The sequence below is a fragment of the Melanerpes formicivorus genome, unplaced genomic scaffold, assembly GCF_026170545.1.
Source record: "Melanerpes formicivorus ecotype bairdi unplaced genomic scaffold, bMelFor1.0.p_v2 SCAF_19, whole genome shotgun sequence".
Classification (NCBI taxonomy): domain Eukaryota; kingdom Metazoa; phylum Chordata; class Aves; order Piciformes; family Picidae; genus Melanerpes; species Melanerpes formicivorus.
Genome location: NW_027142371.1, coordinates 4,944,508 through 4,962,857, shown reverse-complemented (window position 1 = coordinate 4,962,857; position 18,350 = coordinate 4,944,508). Strand labels below are relative to the sequence as shown.

Sequence of the window (18,350 nt, the reverse complement as noted above, 5' to 3'; positions counted from 1 at the left end):
TTCCTACTACACTTCAGGTGCTGCAGTCATGCCCCTGCTCCAGCCTTTGGCAAGCTCTGTGTTTAAGTTCAGCGGCAAACTCGAGAACAGGACTCTCAGCTTTTTCTTTCCTGACTCCAGAAATATGAAGTTCTGTTACATGAACTCATCTCTCCAAACAGAGTCACATTTATGTAGAATATCTGTTAGTCTTTCCATGCACTGTTTGAATGAAGTCAAGAAACAACAGGCACCCTGTGTTCACTTCCTTTATTTTATTTTGCTTAAACAGAGCCCCATTTATTAAAACTAGATTAATTACAGTGAGAGTCTTTTAGTTAACTGAAGATCCCACTCTCATTGCACTGAGGCACAGGCAGGCCATGCTTCCACTCAGCTGTAATCTTGGACCAAAGTGCCTGTTTTAATGGCTCCCATAGACACCTTCCAGTGATGGATGTGGGTTTGAATGCTGTCCCATTTCCTTTCCCGAGCAGTTATCTGGCACAGTTTTTCTGTGTTTTCTGTCTGCCTGTGCGTTTTATTACCAACAATGGGGGATTTGGCTCAGCTACCTAGCTAAATCACAGAGAGCAAATCTCCTGCTCTGGAATCAAATAATTAGCTTCCATCAGGTGAAAGAAGGCAGAATATTTCATAACATCTCATCAGTATTATGGGATGTGACAGCTGCAGCCAAAAATGTTGATCTGATTCTGCACAGCCAAGACTCTAGAGCTACCTGATACAGCTGCCTGCACATTACTGCAGGCAGAGAAAGCAGAGAGAACTCTGTGCTTTGTGGGTAGTGCAGAGGTCCCTTTGTGCTTGTCACCTTTGTACATCTAATCTGCAGTCTGGAAAACAATGCTGCTGACCATGAGAGTCTGGGAACAGGGTTTTTACCCTTCTGTGTTGGATCTATTTCCACATCTTTTTAGTTCACAGTTGTGGCTGTTGATACCTGTATCTCTGCTTTCGTCTGTGTACACATTATGACTCACAAGCCACCCTCAGCTATGTAGTTTTTCCTTAATGGCTAACAAACTCCATTCTTTCTAGAGTTTAAGCAGAAGGAAGAAACCACAGTACGGTGCCGGAACAACATTCAAGCCAGCATTCAAGAAGATCCGTGGAACCTGCCACTGCGCATCAAGAGCCTCGTTGAAATCATACAAAAACATGTGGAAGGTAAACACGGGAAAGTTGGTTATTGGCTTCAGGGAGAAATGATCTCGATCTGGTTAAGTCTTAGCAATTCATTTTATCATTTTATCTCAATTTGTACTAGGCTGTGCTGGCTGTAGAGAACAGGTAAAGCAGGTTGCTGTGTGCCAGGTCCCGGTGCTGTATAGCAAAATCTCACCTCTGCGGCAGTTCCGCAGAACTCCCTCTTACGTTTTGTTTCATCAGCTCAATCAGACAGAATGATACCAGTCTGATCTATTTCCCTGTGCTTTTTTCCACCCCTTTCAGAAAAAGGAGAGAGGTGGTTGGTGTATTCCAAATTGAAATGAATGCTAATCAGATACTGCACTATTCAAATGCCTTTGCAGCCTGGCTGCACTGGAACAGGAGCTGAATCTGATGTTTACAGTCCGGTGCAAAGCACTGGGCAGAAATCACCTCCTTAGGGATGTGCCTATGTGGGTTGAAAATTTCCCCCCCAACATTAAATTTGCCAGACCAGCTCAGCTGGAAGCAAATGCAAGCTGTATTTACAAGCAAAAATAGAATCTGCAATGGAATGCAATGAGTATGTAGAAAATATACAACATTTACAGGTATTTACTGTTAGTGAACAGCACAAGGAACCCCCGTGGTCAAAGGCCAGGGGAAGCTAATAGCTTCTCCCTCCCTGCCCACCCTTTACCTGCCCTGTACACAAAAGGGACAAGAGAAAGGGGCAGAGGGATGTTAGACTTAGCCAAAACAATGCAGCCAAGGTCAAGCAGAAGCAAGTTATTAGCTCCCAGAGCAAAGAGGCAAGGAGAGCGAAATTGTTTACATTACTAGCTTAAGTCCTTTATCTCTCCAGTGGGATTGTTTAGAACTAGCATTATTTTCCTTTTTACACCCAATAATGATTTATTTACATTTTACTACTTTTTGTTCAAGATCTTTGAAAACTTTTAAAGGCATAGCCTAAAAGTACCACAGCCTAGTGCACGGTTTGTTTTCAGTGATTCACATTGGTTAACAGAGCACTTAGCCTGTAACAGAGTTTGTGATTTACACCTTGTTACTTTTTCAGTCATTTGCATGTCTGTGTGAGTGAGGACTGCTAGAGTAAATAGAAATGGCCACACAGGGCCAAGGATTGTAGGAAATGAGGAGACTGCAGTCCAAGCTGCCTTGGTATCATGTTGACTGGAGCATTCCTTTTCTTCACTGTTCTAGATGGGAAGAATCAGCTGCTTTTGGCCTTGTTAAAATGCACAGGTAAGGGGATCTGATTTGTTGCAGAGCAACATCACATACACAGTTTTATGCACATGCATGTGCACACCTCAAAACGTTTTGCTTTTCCTTAGCATTTAGGTTTTTCCCTAGCATTTTATGCTAGCATTTCTCATGCATCTGACATCTGCTCTTCAGTTTACATTACTTAATTCACTGTAGGCTGCTTTGGTTACCTGCCTGGCTGCTGCTGTTTCACAAGCACTGTTTTTCTTTTTACTGTCTTCATTTTTCCCTTTGTGCAACCCTCCTTCCCAGATGGCCTTTGCTGTTTCCTGCTGTGGTGAGAACATGCAGCAAAAATGAGACCTATTGCACAACTTTCTGTGAGACCATGGACCCTGTCCCAAACAGGGCAGGCATGTTAGGAATTAGGGTTGTGTAAACTGAAATTACAGCCAGGAGCAGGCTAAGACCCTAAGTGTGCAGGCAGCAGCTAAATACACTCTGGACATCATTAATGTGTTGCCATGCACAAAACATTGTGCTCACAGAGCAAGGGACAAGCCTTTCCCTGCAGTGAATGTGAAGTCTTTTGGTAATTAGAACACCTTCTTGGTGTACTTCAAGTAACTGGAACAACCTGTCCACATTTCAGGGTGCCAGGCTATATTCTCAAGTCTTCACAGAATGAAGATATGAGATCTGTGTGGCTCTAAGTCACCTCTCAGCTGCTGCCAGGGCTGGTCCATGAGTCTGTCCCAACCAGCCTATAACATCAGTCCATATAGGCTGTCTTTACTGATAGCAGATACAATGGCTGCCTAAGTCTCTACCTGCACCCCATCTCCTGCAGTATTTCCATGAACATCCCATGGAAAGAATGGAAGAGCAGATGACAGTGAATTGGCTATGGCAGCTTCTTGGCACCAGGGATTCCCATGCCTTGAGGGCAGTCCTAAGCTCTCTCTGCCTTACTCCAGCTGCACAGAGGTGTACTGCTAGAAGGATTGACTGCCCTTAACTTGAGAGTATGGCCCAGGGCCTGCAGTGTATTAGTCAGTCTATTCTGTTCCATGCTTTATAAAAATAATCCAGATCTTAGAGCCTCTGGGTGATGTCTTTAGCTCCTTTCTCTGGGGAACACTGCCTTGCCAATGAGACACTGCTGTACTGCAGTGCCTGCTGGTGGAGCCCAGGGTGCCTGGGAAGCAGCTCGTCACTTATTCATGTGCCTTTTTGGCCTGCAATCCCCTTAAGTGTGACGGGGTTGATGTGACCAGCATGTGGCTGCTTGGCAGGCAGGCTGGGAGCAAAGTTAACGCAGGGGAAATTCTCCCAGGAAACATAAACCAGTCGGTGTCGTATGGGCAGGCCCAGTTAATGCAATAAGCATATGGAAAGCCCACAAAATACAGATGGAGGGGGGGAAGATGAATCTCTAATAGCCCAAGAGAGAAGTAATGGCAGAGACCTTCTTTCAGGAATTCTCTTGCTTCTGTAAGCATTAAAAGAAGTGAATCAGTCCAGCTATGGCATCAAGGAGTTACAGCTCTTCCCAGTTGGAAAAACAATCATGCAGATGGCAGAGGTAGCAATAAACAGTCAAGTGGACTAGAAAATCTTCAGACATGCTCTAGCTATGTGTCTTCATCTGTATAGCTGGGTAAGTCAGCAAGAAGAGGTTATCTGTTTAGTCTGTGCAAAGCTACAGCAGAAGCCAAATGTCATGTGCACATACACACAGAAATTGCCCTTTGGCAGTGAGAGTAAAGACAAATGTGCTCACCACTCCTTTACGCTTCTACCCCTTCTCTGGCAGATACAGAGCTACAGCTGAGACGTGATTCCATCTTCTGTCAGTCTGTTGTGGCTGCTATTTGCACCTTTTCAGAGCAGCTACTGGCTGCCCTCAACTATCGATACAACAACAACGGGGAGTATGAAGAGAGCAGCAGAGATGCCAGCAGAAAATGGCTGGAGCAGATAGCAGCCACTGGTGTTTTACTCAACTACCAGTCTCTCCTCTCCCCTGCTGTGGTAAGATGACAAGTTGTGGCACCCTTGGGTCTGCTCACGCTTGCCTGTGTGCTTCTCTGCCACTCACAGCGCAGCCAGAGTCCTTCATTCTAGCAGCAAGTTTAAACTCTCAATACAGCAACCTCTGGGAATTCCTACTGCTGACAGCCATGTGTCAGTATTCCACATCCCATCATTTTCATCTCCTCACAAATACTGAACCCACTGTCACACTAGAAAGGACACTCTGGGAATCTCTCTGCGTTTGTGCTTGGAGTAATGCTGCCACATGTAGGTTTTGCTGCTTTTGTGTTGGTGGCACATGTGTGGCCTGCCATCTTCTGGTGAAAACACACATTTCAACCAATAGGTGAGAAAGGTCTGAGTATTTCAAGAGTTCTAACACAGAAATCTAGGCTTGTGTTCGTACACTGGACACTTAGAGACTAGGCAGGCTGCACTGCCCTGGTGCTGCTATTTGAGGCACCATTTATAAGGAGGAGAGGAGCTGGTCTTGCATAGTTCATCTGCACCCAACAAACAGATAAGCCACAGCTACCACAACTGCAAAAATGTAAAGAAAAAAGAAACAATTAGCTCAGAGACTACAGAGGAGCAGCATTTGGCTTTCACCTTGTCAACTAATTAGTTAATGGAATAACTAAAACTATTAGAAAGTTCCACCTTCTGCTCTAGGTCTCCTGATCCAAAGCATGCCCACAACAGCTGCCCTCCTGCCACTGCTCTCTTTCTGGCAGATTATAACCCATTCATATCTGTTTCTTTGCTCTGCAGAAGGAGGAGCATACCATGCTGGAGGACATCCAGGTCACTCTGACTGAACTGGACAAAGTTGCCTTCTATTTCAAGCAGCTGGATGAAAGTCTTGTAGCAAGTGAGTAGTCTCTGTTTCTTCAAAGTTCTTTTTTTCTTGTTAGTTTTCTGAGTTAATGTCCTCTCAAATTATAAATCTAACAGACCATGTCAGACCTGGGGAGCACTGAGCAGTTTCTCTGTTGTGTTCTCTCAGCTTGCACTGCAAACACACAGCATAAGCAGCAGCACTGACACGGTGGGATGCTGGTGGCATGTTCTGTGATTTGTAACCATAGGGTGTGCCACTGTACCCAGCCTCTGTGATCTCACACAGAGGGAGACAGGACAAAGGATGGGCAGTGCTTGACAGGTGTTTGTGATGCACCACATAACCTAAGCTGGGGACTGTCCCTCCCTAGCTCTTCTGTGTCCCACCCTGCAGATCTCTCTCCGTGTTTACCGACCGAGGTGCCATGAAACAAGATGGGATTTTAATTATGACCCATGTTTATCCTATTAGCATCAAAGATCATGCTAGGTCATGCTAGCTGTGTATCTGCTTAAGGCTGTGTTTCACAGCTTCTCAACAAAGGCTCTCCCTTACTCAGCTAATGGTGGCAATGGGAAATGGCATTAGATAATCTGACAAACTCAGCAAGGTGTGGTAAAGCAGCAAGTGTTTTATCTTTATTTCTCCAGATACTCATGTCTTCTACCACATTGAAGGAAGTCGTCAGGCCTTGAAGGTTATCTTTTATCTTGACAGCTACTACTTCTCCAAACTGCCGTCGCGGTTTCAGAATGGGGGAAGCTTGAAGCTGCACACGGTGCTCTTTACAAAAGGTGTCTATAAACAGCTTGCTTGAGAAAAATAAGCTAACTGCTCATGTTGAAAGGTTCAAAGTAGTGACCATGAAGCCCTTGTGTAATGCAGCCGAGACCTACAGGCATAGCTATGAAACAGATGCTCTGGGAAGACTTGGGGAGTGCTAGCTTTTAGAGTAGAACAGTCATGAGAATAAGATGTTCTTGTTTGGGCCTTTATTTTCTGTCTTCCTGTAAAGGCCAGAGAGACATTCTGTTGGACTACAGGGATAACCTGAGCTAGTATGGCATCAGGAGAAGTTCCCAGGCTTGGAAAGATATTTTAGAAGCATACACCATGACAATTATCTGGGCTGGAAATGAACTTGATAAGCAAATGCTCCAAAATGCAATACAGGACATGTCCATTAAGTAGGCATTAATGGGAAGTGACTGCTGTTAGAGCTGCTTTCTGTGAAGTTCACCTTTGTCACTACACTATATTCCCACACTGGGAAATGGATCCAGTTTAAGTGGTAACAGAGTCAGTCTAACCAGTCATTTGCTGAGCTGAGAGAGGATGCAGAGATAAATGAATGAACAAAAGGAAGACTAATAAGATAAGTTTAGTAAAATGTTTTCTTCTTCAGCTCTGGAGAGTATGGAGGGGCAATCACAAGCACCTGGCTCATCTCTAGAAGAACTTCCCCAGCAAATTAATGGGATTTCACTTGAAAAAGTGCAGCAGTACTACCGTAAACTCAGGTATTTCATGCTTCTCCTTTGCCTTGAAAGACATCAAAAGCTCACTTTTTGCTAAGGACTTCAAATTTAGTGAAAAAGATACTCCACTCCTCGTGGTCTCTTTACAAATAGGATTTTTGGAGATCCTCCTTGCATGGGAAGCTTGTTAATTTCCCTCCCCTAGTTGAGCTCATCCTGAAGTAGTGCACTCCACAGCATGAAATTCCTGTCTAATTTAAGTTCAGAGGTAGAATTACTTGAAGGTGGGAATTTGGAATAGTTTAATACAGGCTCTGTAAATTACTGCAATCAAAATGCTAAGGGAAGGAGATTTTGAAGTACAAGATATTTAGCAAAGTCTTCTCAGATGTTTTATGCAGGATACTATCTACATGTATGTGCTTGATGTGAGACACAGCAGCTAATGTAATCCTTGCTGGCCTTTTTGCAGGACATTTTACCTAGAGAGATCAAACCTGCCCACTGATTCCAATACTACTGCAGTGAAGATTGACCAGGTATTGCTGCTGTATTTGTTTCTATAGTCAATCTCTCATAGAACTATTAATTCTACACCTCTAAAATCCCAGGCATAGGATACCCACTTGGCAGACCTGTACAAACCCAAACATCATTTAAAGAGTATTCCCTGCCCTGAAGAGCTGCAGCTTGGCCACAGTTCTTTTGCAGAAAAGGTGCAAAACTGGGGGAGATGCACACCCCTTCATGTAGGCACTGACAGGACTCTCATCACCCTGACTGCCCCTGCTAAATTTGACATCTGATGTAAGACAGAATGAATTCATCTTCTTTTCACACAGATGTATGAAAATGAGCAAATGTTCAATTTGCAAGTCCTGCTTTGTTCACAGCTAGAGAAGGAAGCAACAGGGAAATAGCACTTCCCAGCTGCCCATGTGAAGGCTGGGTGTCCAGCTGGTGCAGGTGATGTGGATGGCATGCACTAAATGCTACTGCAGGGAAGGCAGAAAGCAGAGACACTTTGTGCAGTTGTACTGTACACTGTGAGCAATCTGTGTGATTTGTGATGATTGCAAAAATAATTGCCCCAAACTGAAGTAATTGTTTGTATTCTTCCACTTCTAACGTTCATATAGAGGCAAGAGTTGTTACTGTGGCAGTTACTGTGTAGATTTTTGAGTGTAGGCATTTGATAAAGAACTGTGACTGTCTTCATAGCTGAAGGTGTGAGGTGTGCCACTAATGTTTCTCTCTATGGCATTGTTTAGCTTATTCGCCCCATTAATGCAATGGATGAGCTTTGCCGGCTGATGAAGTCTTTCATTCACACAAAACCACCCCAGTCAGGATACTCCAGCAGTAACACATCAGGGGCTGGCCTGCTACCTATATCCTCTGAGCTCTGTTACCGGCTTGGAGCCTGTCAGATCACTATGTGTGGCACGGGGATGCAGAGGTGAGAGCTCAGAAACCTTCCTCTTGCTGGTGTGCTGAGAGCTTTTGTCCTGTCTAGAGATTTGAGCACTGTCTTGGATTCTGTTCAATAGAGAGATGGGGCATAAGAGAATATAAGAAGGAGCTAAATCTACTGCCATCTTGATTTTAGGGTAGGTTGTGGCTTGTAATGTTTTTATTAATTATTAATATTGATAGGCAAACTTTTTAATGTTTGAGTGCATCATCCAGTGCACCTGAGTGATCCTCATCCTCTTACAGTCAGTGTTGTCTTCAGTTGCACACTGAAAATGTGGGAAACTGCTCACAGTTAGCTTTATAATCTTGGTGCGTGCAAGCACATCACTGCTCTTCCAGTGTCTCAGAACCACTGAGTAAAGAAGAGACTCGTGTGTGAGTAACTTGGTGACTCAGTGCAGAAAAGCAGCGAAGCAAAGCCTCGCAGCAGCTTTGCCTCAGACTCAAATAATTGCAGTGTCTAGGTGGGAGGAGGCTGGAATTGCAGGACTGAGGTCACTGTACAACTATGTAAGTTAAAAGGCCCCTAAAAAAGGGACTCTAAGAACACTAGCTAACAGAAGTCACACCTAAGGGCTCAGTGTATGTACCCATTGACACGTTTTAAATATGATCTGTCATCTCTCCTGGTGCTGTGTCCAGAAGTACCTTGAGTGTGTCCCTGGAGCAAGCAGCCATCCTGGCTCGGAGTCACGGCCTTCTGCCCAAGTGCATCATGCAAGCCACAGACATCATGAGGAAGCAGGTGGGGGTTTGGATGTGTCTGCTGCACACCTCTGTCTCGTTCCAGTAACAGCACTGCACAAACACCAGTCTGCCTCCATGTGCCACTGAGGTTTGTGTACTACAGACCCATGCAGCCAAAACTGATGGCTGAGCAGCTGCACACATCTGACAGGATCAAGTTCACTTTGCCTGTACAACTGTTAGGGCCATTCAGACCAGTGCCTCAGTGGATGTTATTTAAAGTCTTTGTCTTGATGGGTAGAAAGTAGAAACTGTCTGGTAGAAAGTAGAAACTACCCAGTATATTTAAGATAATTTATGTGTATAAAAACCTCAAGTCTCAACCACAGTGTTAAATCAGAGGAATTCCCTCGTGCTAGGCAGCAGTGCTTCTAAAGTGCTGTGGGACTAATTCCATCTTTTAAGTAAACACAGATGACTAATGTATCCACCCAATGGATTCCCAATCTTCTGAAAGTAGTTAATGGATTCTCAGATAGAAACCATACTCCCATTATAATATTTTCCCCTAAGGATCAGATGCTTTATCGATACTGTCAGTGCCATAAATTTTCTGTTTCCTTAGGGACCAAGAGTTGAAATCTCTGCCAAGAATCTGAAAGTGATGGACCAAATGCCACAGTGTGCACCTCGGTAGGTGACTTTATCCTGCATTCTGTTTGTGTTTCTGTAACAGCTCCTGGTATAACCACAGCTCCTTAGTAGCAGTAGTGGGGAAAGGATATAAAAATCTCCTGTTCTTCTTTCTCTCTGTCCTGAATTAAGTGCCCTGTCAAGTGCTGCTTGCCATTTGCAGATTAAGGTTTCAGCATTTTCTGACAAAAAGCCATATCTGATCAGTGAGAAGGGTCAGGTTTGGACTGCTGCTGGGAGCTGGTGAAGCCAGTGACTGACAGCCATCCGTGTGGTGCTTAGAAAGGAAAAGTCCTGGCTGACAAATGTGACAGCAGGTCTGCAGGGATAATTCACAGACTCATACCACTGCATGCTTAGCAGAGCTTGACTGTGCAGTTGTGGCAGAAGACATTAGGAATAGTGTGGCCAGCAGGAGCAGGGAAGTCATTGTGCCCCTGTACTCTGCTTTGGTTAGGCCGCACTTTGAGTACTGTGTCCAGTTCTGGGTCCCCCAGTTTAAGAAGGACATTGAAACACTTGAACGTGTCCAGAGAAGGGCAACCAGGCTGGGGAGAGGCCTTGAGCACAAGCCCTATGAGGAGAGGCTGAGGGAGCTGGGATTGTTTAGCCTGGAGAAGAGGAGGCTCAGGGGTGACCTCATTGCCCTCTACAACTACCTGAAAGGTGGTTGTAGCCAGGGAAGGATTGGTCTCTTCTCCCAGGAAACCAGCACCAGAACAAGAGAACACAGTCTCAGGCTGTGCCAGGGGAAGTTCAGGCTTGAGGTGAGGAGAAAGTTCTTCACTGAGAGAGTCATTAGCCATTGGAATGTGCTGCCCAGGGAGGTGGTAGAGTCACCGTCCCTGGAGGCGTTCAAGAGGGGATTGGACGTGGCACTTGGTGCCATGGTTTAGTCATGGGGTCTGTGTTGATAGGTTGGACTCGATGATCCTCGAGGTCCTTTCCAACCTTAGTTATACTGTGGTACTGTGATTTAAGGGTAAGCACTTTAAGTCAGAGTAACCATAGAGTAACTCAGCTCTTGGGAAGATCAGTTGCCAAGGGTTATAGATGGTTTTGACTAGAAGACAGTGTTAGCACTCTACAGATATCAGAGAAATGTCTGATTCTACTCAATAAGATCATTGATTACAGGAATGCAAACCAGTTGTAGCTTGCAAGAATCAACATCAGAAAAGATCCAGTAAAATCTCTGCCATCCCTTCAGCCAGAGCAAGTGTATTTGCTAGTGCTAGAGTCCTCCAAAGAACACTTTTAATACGCTATCAGGAAGACTTCCTTAAAGCATTGCTGTCCTGTCCACCCATTATGGATTCTGAGTGAGCCCAAACAAGTGCTGCCACTTTTTTCCCCCCTCTCTGCTCCTCAAAATGTTTACAGGAAACGAATTCAGAGGCTGTGGTGATCCTTACTGTAACAGTCTGGCCTGGGTTTATTTTCTGAGAGACCTTAAAAAGCACAGTATTTGGCACTTGGAGCCTTACTCTTCTGTTGGATTGCAATTGCTGTTTCAAAAGGAATAAAATAATAGTCAGCATTGGCTCCTACACCGTGTCCCTAGTGCCGTACATCAGCGTTTTAGCAGCATGATTATTTGGCCTTATTAATGGCTGTACATTACTTCAGCTCCATTTTTATGACCGTAACAGCACGCTATGTTCAAAAAGAAACAGCTTTACAAACAAATCATAAGTGAGGCATTTCTCTTCTTTTGTATACACTCTAAATCATAATGACAAATTCTGGGACTTGGATTATTTCAGGGCAATAAAGCTTAGATCTGTGTGTTCCTGCTGGCTTCCATCATCGTAATGTGAAATAAAACTGAGCAAAGTTAAAAGGAGATGTGCTGAATTAATGTTAATGCTCAGGATTGTGTCTTCCAGCCAGGCAGGTTTTTCAACTCTGTAGTACCAGTTTTGAAAAAGAAGTTATAAAGGTCTTAAGCTTGTTCACATGTAGAGAAGAAAAGCCAAGAGAAAGCTTCCACAGACAATCATGATGTGCTTAGGTTTAACCACTGGCCTCAGTTTGCTAATCTTTTAATTTAAAACATTTCTCTGAATACACAAATTACTGATTTTTTACAGCTTGTTCAACTGTGTCAATAAGCACACATGTGCTTTTATCTGTGTGGGGTCCCAGCCTATATGAGGGATGAATTCTTTCATGAGGAAAAATGCTAAACAAGAATTTAAAACAAGAGAAATTGAGAGAAAGGGTTGTTGGAGACCCAAATTGGGCTGAAGATAAAAAGGATTAATGGAAAGTCTCAACTAGTATTTAAACAATGAGTGCAGATACTTCAGTGACTAAGGCTCAAGGTGAGGAGAAAGTTCTTCATGGAGAGAGTCATTCGTCATTGGAATGTGCTGCCCAGGGAGGTGGTGGAGTCACCATCGCTGGAGGTGTTCAAGAGAGGGTTGGACGTGGCACTTGGTGCCATGGTCTAGTCATGAGGTCTGTGGTGACAGGTTGGACTTGATGATCTTTGAGTTCTCTTCCAACCTTAGTGATACTGTGACCAGGTCACCAGTGGCACTAGGCATTGATTTGCAATTGCTCAAACTGACAATAGTGCTGTTCTTGATACCAGATTACCTGTAAAGCTTGTGGAATGGCAAAGGAGAAGTGACTCTCTCATACTATGCCTGTAACTATTATCATCCTGATGATATTTATTACCCTTCTCTTCATCTGCCTTGAAGACTCTATAGGTTGTGCCAGCCACCTACAGATGGAGATCTGTAACCAGAGAGACACCTACCTTGCAGCATGCTTAAAGCATTTGGCTCCGAGCAGCCCTGTCTGCAGACACACGCTGACTGACACTGATGGTGCTGAATCCGGAGAGAGGAGATACTGCTCTGCTTTGGTAGGAGATGAACCTGCTGGACCCAGGCAACCAGGAATCTGCCTTTGAACTCCTGTAGCATGTGCAGGGATTCTTGTATTGACTTCTTGAAGAAATCCTTGAAAACACCACCAGAGCACCAAGGTGGATGTCACGGCCACTGCGAGATGCCTGGCAAAGGGACAAAGCGTGGTTTTACTGAGGGCTTTTGTGCTGCCCCCTGCACGCTGTGGATTTCCAGACACAGTCTGGGTGAGGAGATCCCCAGTGACATGTTTCTCCCTCTGCTGCATCTGGCATAGGTTCTGTTGCCAGCGTAACTTTGGTCAGCGTCCTTGAGCAGCAGCTTCCTAAACACCACCTTTCCATGAACTGACCTGCACTTTGAACCAGGAATAGCACAATCTATGGTTTATTCACGTATGAACACGAAGAAGCCCTTCTGGAGTCATTTCCCACTTCAGCCCAACGAGAACTGATCTCTCGATGCTGCAGAGTATACATTCCATAGTCCTTAACATCACTTCACCTTACTGTAGCTTTCTGGGTTTTGATTAACTCTTTTTACTAATGCCCTGCTATGTACTCTGGAACCACAGCGCTGTGTGAGAGCAGAGAGAGGAGGAGCAAAGGATTTGGCAGGAACCGTCACAAAGGCAAACCGCAGTCTTAGAATCTGATGATGTGAACAGATGTAGTTTTTAAAACAGGTCAGAAGAACTATATACTTATTTATGTGGAGTGGAATATGTGGTTTTTTGATCCTGTTATATATACAAGATTTAAATAAAAATTATATTGTTTAAAATGGGACCAAGATGCTGGCAATTACACAGCTGCTCCCAGTTTACTGAAGAAAACAAAAGATCTACATTATTTAAAGTCTTTTCAGTATTTAAGTAGTCTTTAATACAGTTATCAAGATGTATTAGGGATGCTTTTAAGTTAAAAGAGAAAAGGAATTGTGTATATACTGTACTTTATTTTTTTCCTTGTCTGAAGAAGAATTGTTCTCCCTTCTGTCAGTATTATCCTAAGCACAGTGATTATTTTTTTTCTCCTCCATGTTACTGGCTGAAACTAATTGCAACATGTCAGCAGTCTCAGGACAGAAATCAGGTTCTCTTGGAGTGAGTGCCTTAATACCACCGCCCAGCCCTAAGGGATTGCAGCTGTAGCAGTGTCAGTAGAGGGTGTACAGGAACTCACCTTTCCTCTCTTCCTCCACAGCCTCCAATAAAACCCTTCATAGGAGAGCCAGAAGTGCTTTGCAGTGATGTATATCCTAGAAAATAAAGGTTTGGGGTTTTTATTTGTGACCTTGTTTGGTTTTTTTAAGCTGGCTTAGTTTTACCTTATTAACATCCAAACCAACTCAGAAACTAAACCTAAACTTCTCCCTTTGGGTAGGAGGGGGCTGCACTTCAAGAGGAGGATGGCTCATGACACAGCTGGAGGTGCAGGTGTTTCATCTTTTTTGCAATTTCTTGTTTTTCCTCCACTGAGAGACTGAAATAGTTTTGGGGAAGGAAGGTGGTTTTGTTTCACTCTCTTGCCTGGTTCCTCAGACCTACAGAAGCCCATTGCAGGGAACTGGGTTAAACCTGCCAGTGGCCAGCTGTAGGATACAAGGGTTTGGTCCTGCATGCCCAGTTTGTACTGCAGCCCGGGGAGCAGGTCATGATTTCAGTGCACTTGGGGTTAATTTTGAAAGGGTTACTCTTGCCCTGTGCTGTCTGAAGAAGAAATGAATGGTTCTTTACCAAGTCCTTAAATTAAAATGCATATTTTATTATGAGAACTGCAGGAACACCAGAAGTGAAGAGAGCACATGGGCCAAAATCCTGCTTTGGCTACATGAGCTCTGGTCAGTGGAGCCACGGCAGTGCCCACAGTTTATCAAGGATCCTGGCCCACACTTGCAGTCACTCCAAACATTACAGATACACAGAAGAGTATCTAAGGGCATTGCCCCTGTGCACTGTTCTACATTGTACCTGCTACTATTCTTGAAAACATGAAGTTTTTATCAGTAAAAGTTGGTTTCTGTTTTAAGGAAAGAAGACAGGATCGTAGCTTTCTGTTCTGCCCTCTAGTTCCTTACCTGTTCTGTTGAACAGTCTCAGTTCTGAGATTTGTCTGGAGTGATGAGTTGGAAGTTTGAACTACAAGGGAAAATTTGTTTCTGATATTAGTTCAAACTATCAGTGTAGAGCTAAACTCTTCCTCTTCGTGTGGTGTCAGTGCAGGTGTGCTTTCACTGCAGACTGCCTGTTCAAGAAGAAAAGAAAAACTGGTTTGATGCTGGAAAACTGCAAGGTTTGACTCCAGTGCTGGGGGAAAACCAACCAGTTTCACATGGAAAATAAGGAGGCAGTGTGCAAGCTAACCTGCAAGTGCAGAGAGTAGAGGAGGTCTGGAGCATCTCTCTGGCTAAAGGCAAAGTAAGAATCAGGCCTGCCACAGCCAAGCAGCGCAGATTTCATAGATCTGAAAGTATGGAAAATCTGGAAAACAGTCAAATTGGAGAAAATGGAAACTAGCAGCATGATGATGAGGTGTGCAAGCAGCTGGCTAAAGGAATAACAGAATTCTGAGGAGAGAGTGGGGGTTGGGTGGCAGCTGCAAGTGGAATTTCTTACAGATCAGTCTGGTAACAGAGTTTGCTTCATCAATGACTGAAGCAGGGCTGCTACAGGCTAGTGGTAATGCTAAATTGGGAGGCACTAGTCTAGAGAAAGAGCAGGGTGCACACAAAAATCCCTGGAGGACTTTGAACCCTGAAGGGGATGAAATGAACAGGATGAAGTTTTACAGTACCAATATTAGCTCAGATGAAAATATTGTGCTGTATTTCTTGTTAATTGATAACAAAAGGACCTTGATTAAAGAGCTTGTCACAAGATGACTGAGGTGCACTTCGACAGAATCAAGAAAGCTCAGCCTGCAGCAGGAGGGAAATTTCCAGTTGGGATGGGGAAGTATTCAAGAAACAGTGCAGGAGCCAAATAGTTCAGTGACATTGCAGTGGCTAGATGTTGAGAAGAGATACTGAAAAGTATCAATAATCTGGATACCATTTTGCAAGAGAACACCAGGAGAAGGTGATGTTTTGTTTTTAGCCCAGGACAGCACTGTAAGGGATGTCTTTGTGAGAAGATAATAATGAGAAAGGTAAAGACAGTTCCAGCTAAACACAAATACAACCATGAGGAATACAAGCAGTCAGGGATAAATACTGGCTGAAAATTCTTCTGAACCCTAGAAACCTTTCCCATCCTGTCAGGCTCTGACAAAAAGGAAGAAACCTGTTCAATGGAGCTTGTAGAAGGCATGGCAGTGATGGCTGGAGTCACAGGAGTGCCTCTGAGCAAGACTAGGTGGCCCTGTCCAGCCCTACCTGGCTGCAAAAGCTGTGTCTGGCTGTGGCAGGAGATGAACAGTCCCCCCTCTGTCTGTGGCATTGTAGAGGTGTGGACTGTTTTCCAAACCTAGGCCTTGGCTATCTGTTGGCATTAGACATGCTTACATGGCAGCATTCCTTTGCAGACTGAACTATTGGGATTTTTAGATGAACTACTCCATGCTTAGACAAATCCACATCCCATTTACAGTTAGAGCTGAAAACATCAAAAAGAAAAAAGTCCACCTGGACTCTGGCAAGGCCTTTTCCCCTCTGTCATATTTTATCTGCAAATGGTGCTAATTTGGGGGTATTTTCAGCCCTAATTATGGTTCTAAAGTGATTTGAAGATACAAAACACTAAGGCCTACCAATCAGAATTTCAGTGTAAGAGTCATTTGAGACACATCTACCTCCTTGACAGCATGTGCAGTATTTCATCTGTTGTAACACTTGGCATTATAGATGTGTGATGCAGCTGGCAGCTGTTACTGGTAAAAGGGAAAAAAAACCAAAACACCCTGCTCCAAGTAAGGGCTCATGAAGGCAGCTTATTCACAGAGCATGGCAGGGCCCTGCTGATCAGGTATCACTGAGAGTGACATCACCCAGTACAATTTGTATCTAAACCCAGAGTTTGTGGAGCATTCAAATACAGAGGTCAGATTTGCCATGCAGAGAAGGCTGCAGTAGCTGTTTGACAGGGAAGAAAAGTGTTCCAAAAGCAAAATGGGGTTTTGCCACTTTTTAGAAGGGAAGTCTAGTCTTTGATTAGCAGCAGGAACCACTGTCATGCCCCTTGGGTTCTGATCCGATACAAAAGTCAGTCCTGTTTCGAGTAATGCAGTGCAGCAGCAGTCGTGGTGGTACTGTCACAGCATCCCTGCACTGTGTTATATTAACAAAGTCTCCCCTGCAAGCAGAAAACATTCCAGTGTCCTGCAATGGGAATATCCAAGTGCTCAGTCTCAGCTTCCTATGCTGTACTGAGCAAGTCCCCTTCCTTCTCTGGTGCATTTCAGGGAGGGAAGTGGGGAGCTATTTTCTTTCCATTCATGCTGTGAAGAGTCAAGGGAGGAAAAACTCTGAAATGCTTTGAAATCTGGCAGTGCTTTAGTTAGCTAATGTAGTTCTAACAACTTGAAAAACAGGGGGAAAGGACAAAAGGATAAATATCACAAAGATAGAAAAATCTTTACTTTTAGTTCCCATAAATAAATTAATGGTGAGCACTTGGTGTAAGGAAAGATGACTGAGGAGATTTTGGATGTACTTGCTCTGCCCCATCCCAGGATTCAGCAGCACTACATAGCAATACCATACATAATATGTTAAGGATGTGGTCTTGGCAAGAGCATACTGAATTAGGAGGTCACAGTAGCACCTTGTAGTTTGTAAAAGAATGGCCAGTTCTTTTGTCACATAAGTTAACACTTTGTTGAAGGTCCTAATCCTCAGCCTGGACACCCTGTGAGTCAGGCTCTGCTGCGCTCTTGCAGTCAAATGTGCCAGAGGAGACTTGTCAGTCCCTGGGTTCTGATCAGTGGAGTGGGTGATGCCTTTGTACTCTGAAGCCTACATTGGCTTCAGTGCTGAATTGAAGCTTGAAGGACCTAATGGTTTTAGAACAGTCAGTTTGCTTTTTGTAATTAACCTTGCACAGACATTTCCAGATGAGCCAAGGCCACAAGATAAAAATCACTGCATGCATGCATTGCCAGAGAACAAGCCAGTAAGTCAGTGAGGAGGGCAAGAGACTTCTAAAAGGCCCTGGATGGCCACAGTCTGGCCTTGAGTTAGACCAAATTTAAAAGGCTTTTAGAAGGTAATTGGTGATCAGCTGTGAGAGCTCAAGGAAGATTCCTGGAGCTGTACTGCATTGACAGCTCACTTTGCACCTGAGATCCATTACCCCATCTGGGCAGGGGGGCAAGTCTGGAATGACACAAGTTACAGAGGACGATGTTGCATGAAACAGAACTGCTCCTGGGTTCAGGAAAATGTTCCAGAGATATTTTTCTATCAGTTTGTAGGATTGGCATTTTCAGATGTTTTGTAAAAAAGATAAAAATGTACAGACTGTTTGAGAGAGAGTTTCCAGTGAACTTTGAGGGGGTCTGGTGTACTAATAGTGTTATATTTTTCCTCACATTTCTGTATTTTTAACTGAGCACATGTACCCTGCCTTAAGATAAAAGTGATAATATAATTGGTTCGACTCTCTGCCTTGTATTGTCTAATGCCTGTGGTCATTGTAGCCTTGCTGCTCTTGTGTGGTGGGTGTGCTCTGTGCCCTGTGTCTGCCAGAGCTGAAATTCAGCCCTGCAGGAAGCAATGCCAGAAAAAATAAGAAGGGTCATAACAATGGGGCTTCTATTAGACAGGTTCAGAACACTCCTCTTGGGTTTGGGAGGTTGAGAGCTGTCTGAACAGGGGACATTTCTGCTTGGGCTGTTGCTCTAGGCACAACCTTCTGAACTTGAAGAAGATTGA

General features: G+C 44.2%; 1 protein-coding gene across 2 annotated transcripts in view; it reads left to right on the top strand.

The window, feature by feature from the left end:
• PREX1 (phosphatidylinositol-3,4,5-trisphosphate dependent Rac exchange factor 1) overlaps positions 1 to 18,066 on the top strand; it is a 166,616-nt gene extending 148,550 nt beyond the window's left edge. For both annotated transcript variants that reach the window (XM_068149879.1, XM_068149878.1), the window contains exons 30-40: positions 1,042 to 1,170; positions 2,380 to 2,421; positions 4,202 to 4,419; positions 5,194 to 5,293; positions 5,914 to 6,057; positions 6,669 to 6,783; positions 7,214 to 7,280; positions 8,013 to 8,200; positions 8,860 to 8,962; positions 9,530 to 9,597; positions 12,309 to 18,066. In XM_068149879.1, coding sequence (XP_068005980.1) covers positions 1,042 to 1,170; positions 2,380 to 2,421; positions 4,202 to 4,419; positions 5,194 to 5,293; positions 5,914 to 6,057; positions 6,669 to 6,783; positions 7,214 to 7,280; positions 8,013 to 8,200; positions 8,860 to 8,962; positions 9,530 to 9,597; positions 12,309 to 12,351 — 1,217 coding nt within the window. In that variant the 3' untranslated portion in view covers positions 12,352 to 18,066. The remainder of the gene's footprint in view (positions 1 to 1,041; positions 1,171 to 2,379; positions 2,422 to 4,201; positions 4,420 to 5,193; positions 5,294 to 5,913; positions 6,058 to 6,668; positions 6,784 to 7,213; positions 7,281 to 8,012; positions 8,201 to 8,859; positions 8,963 to 9,529; positions 9,598 to 12,308) is intronic.
• Positions 18,067 to 18,350: the final 284 nt, after the last annotated feature.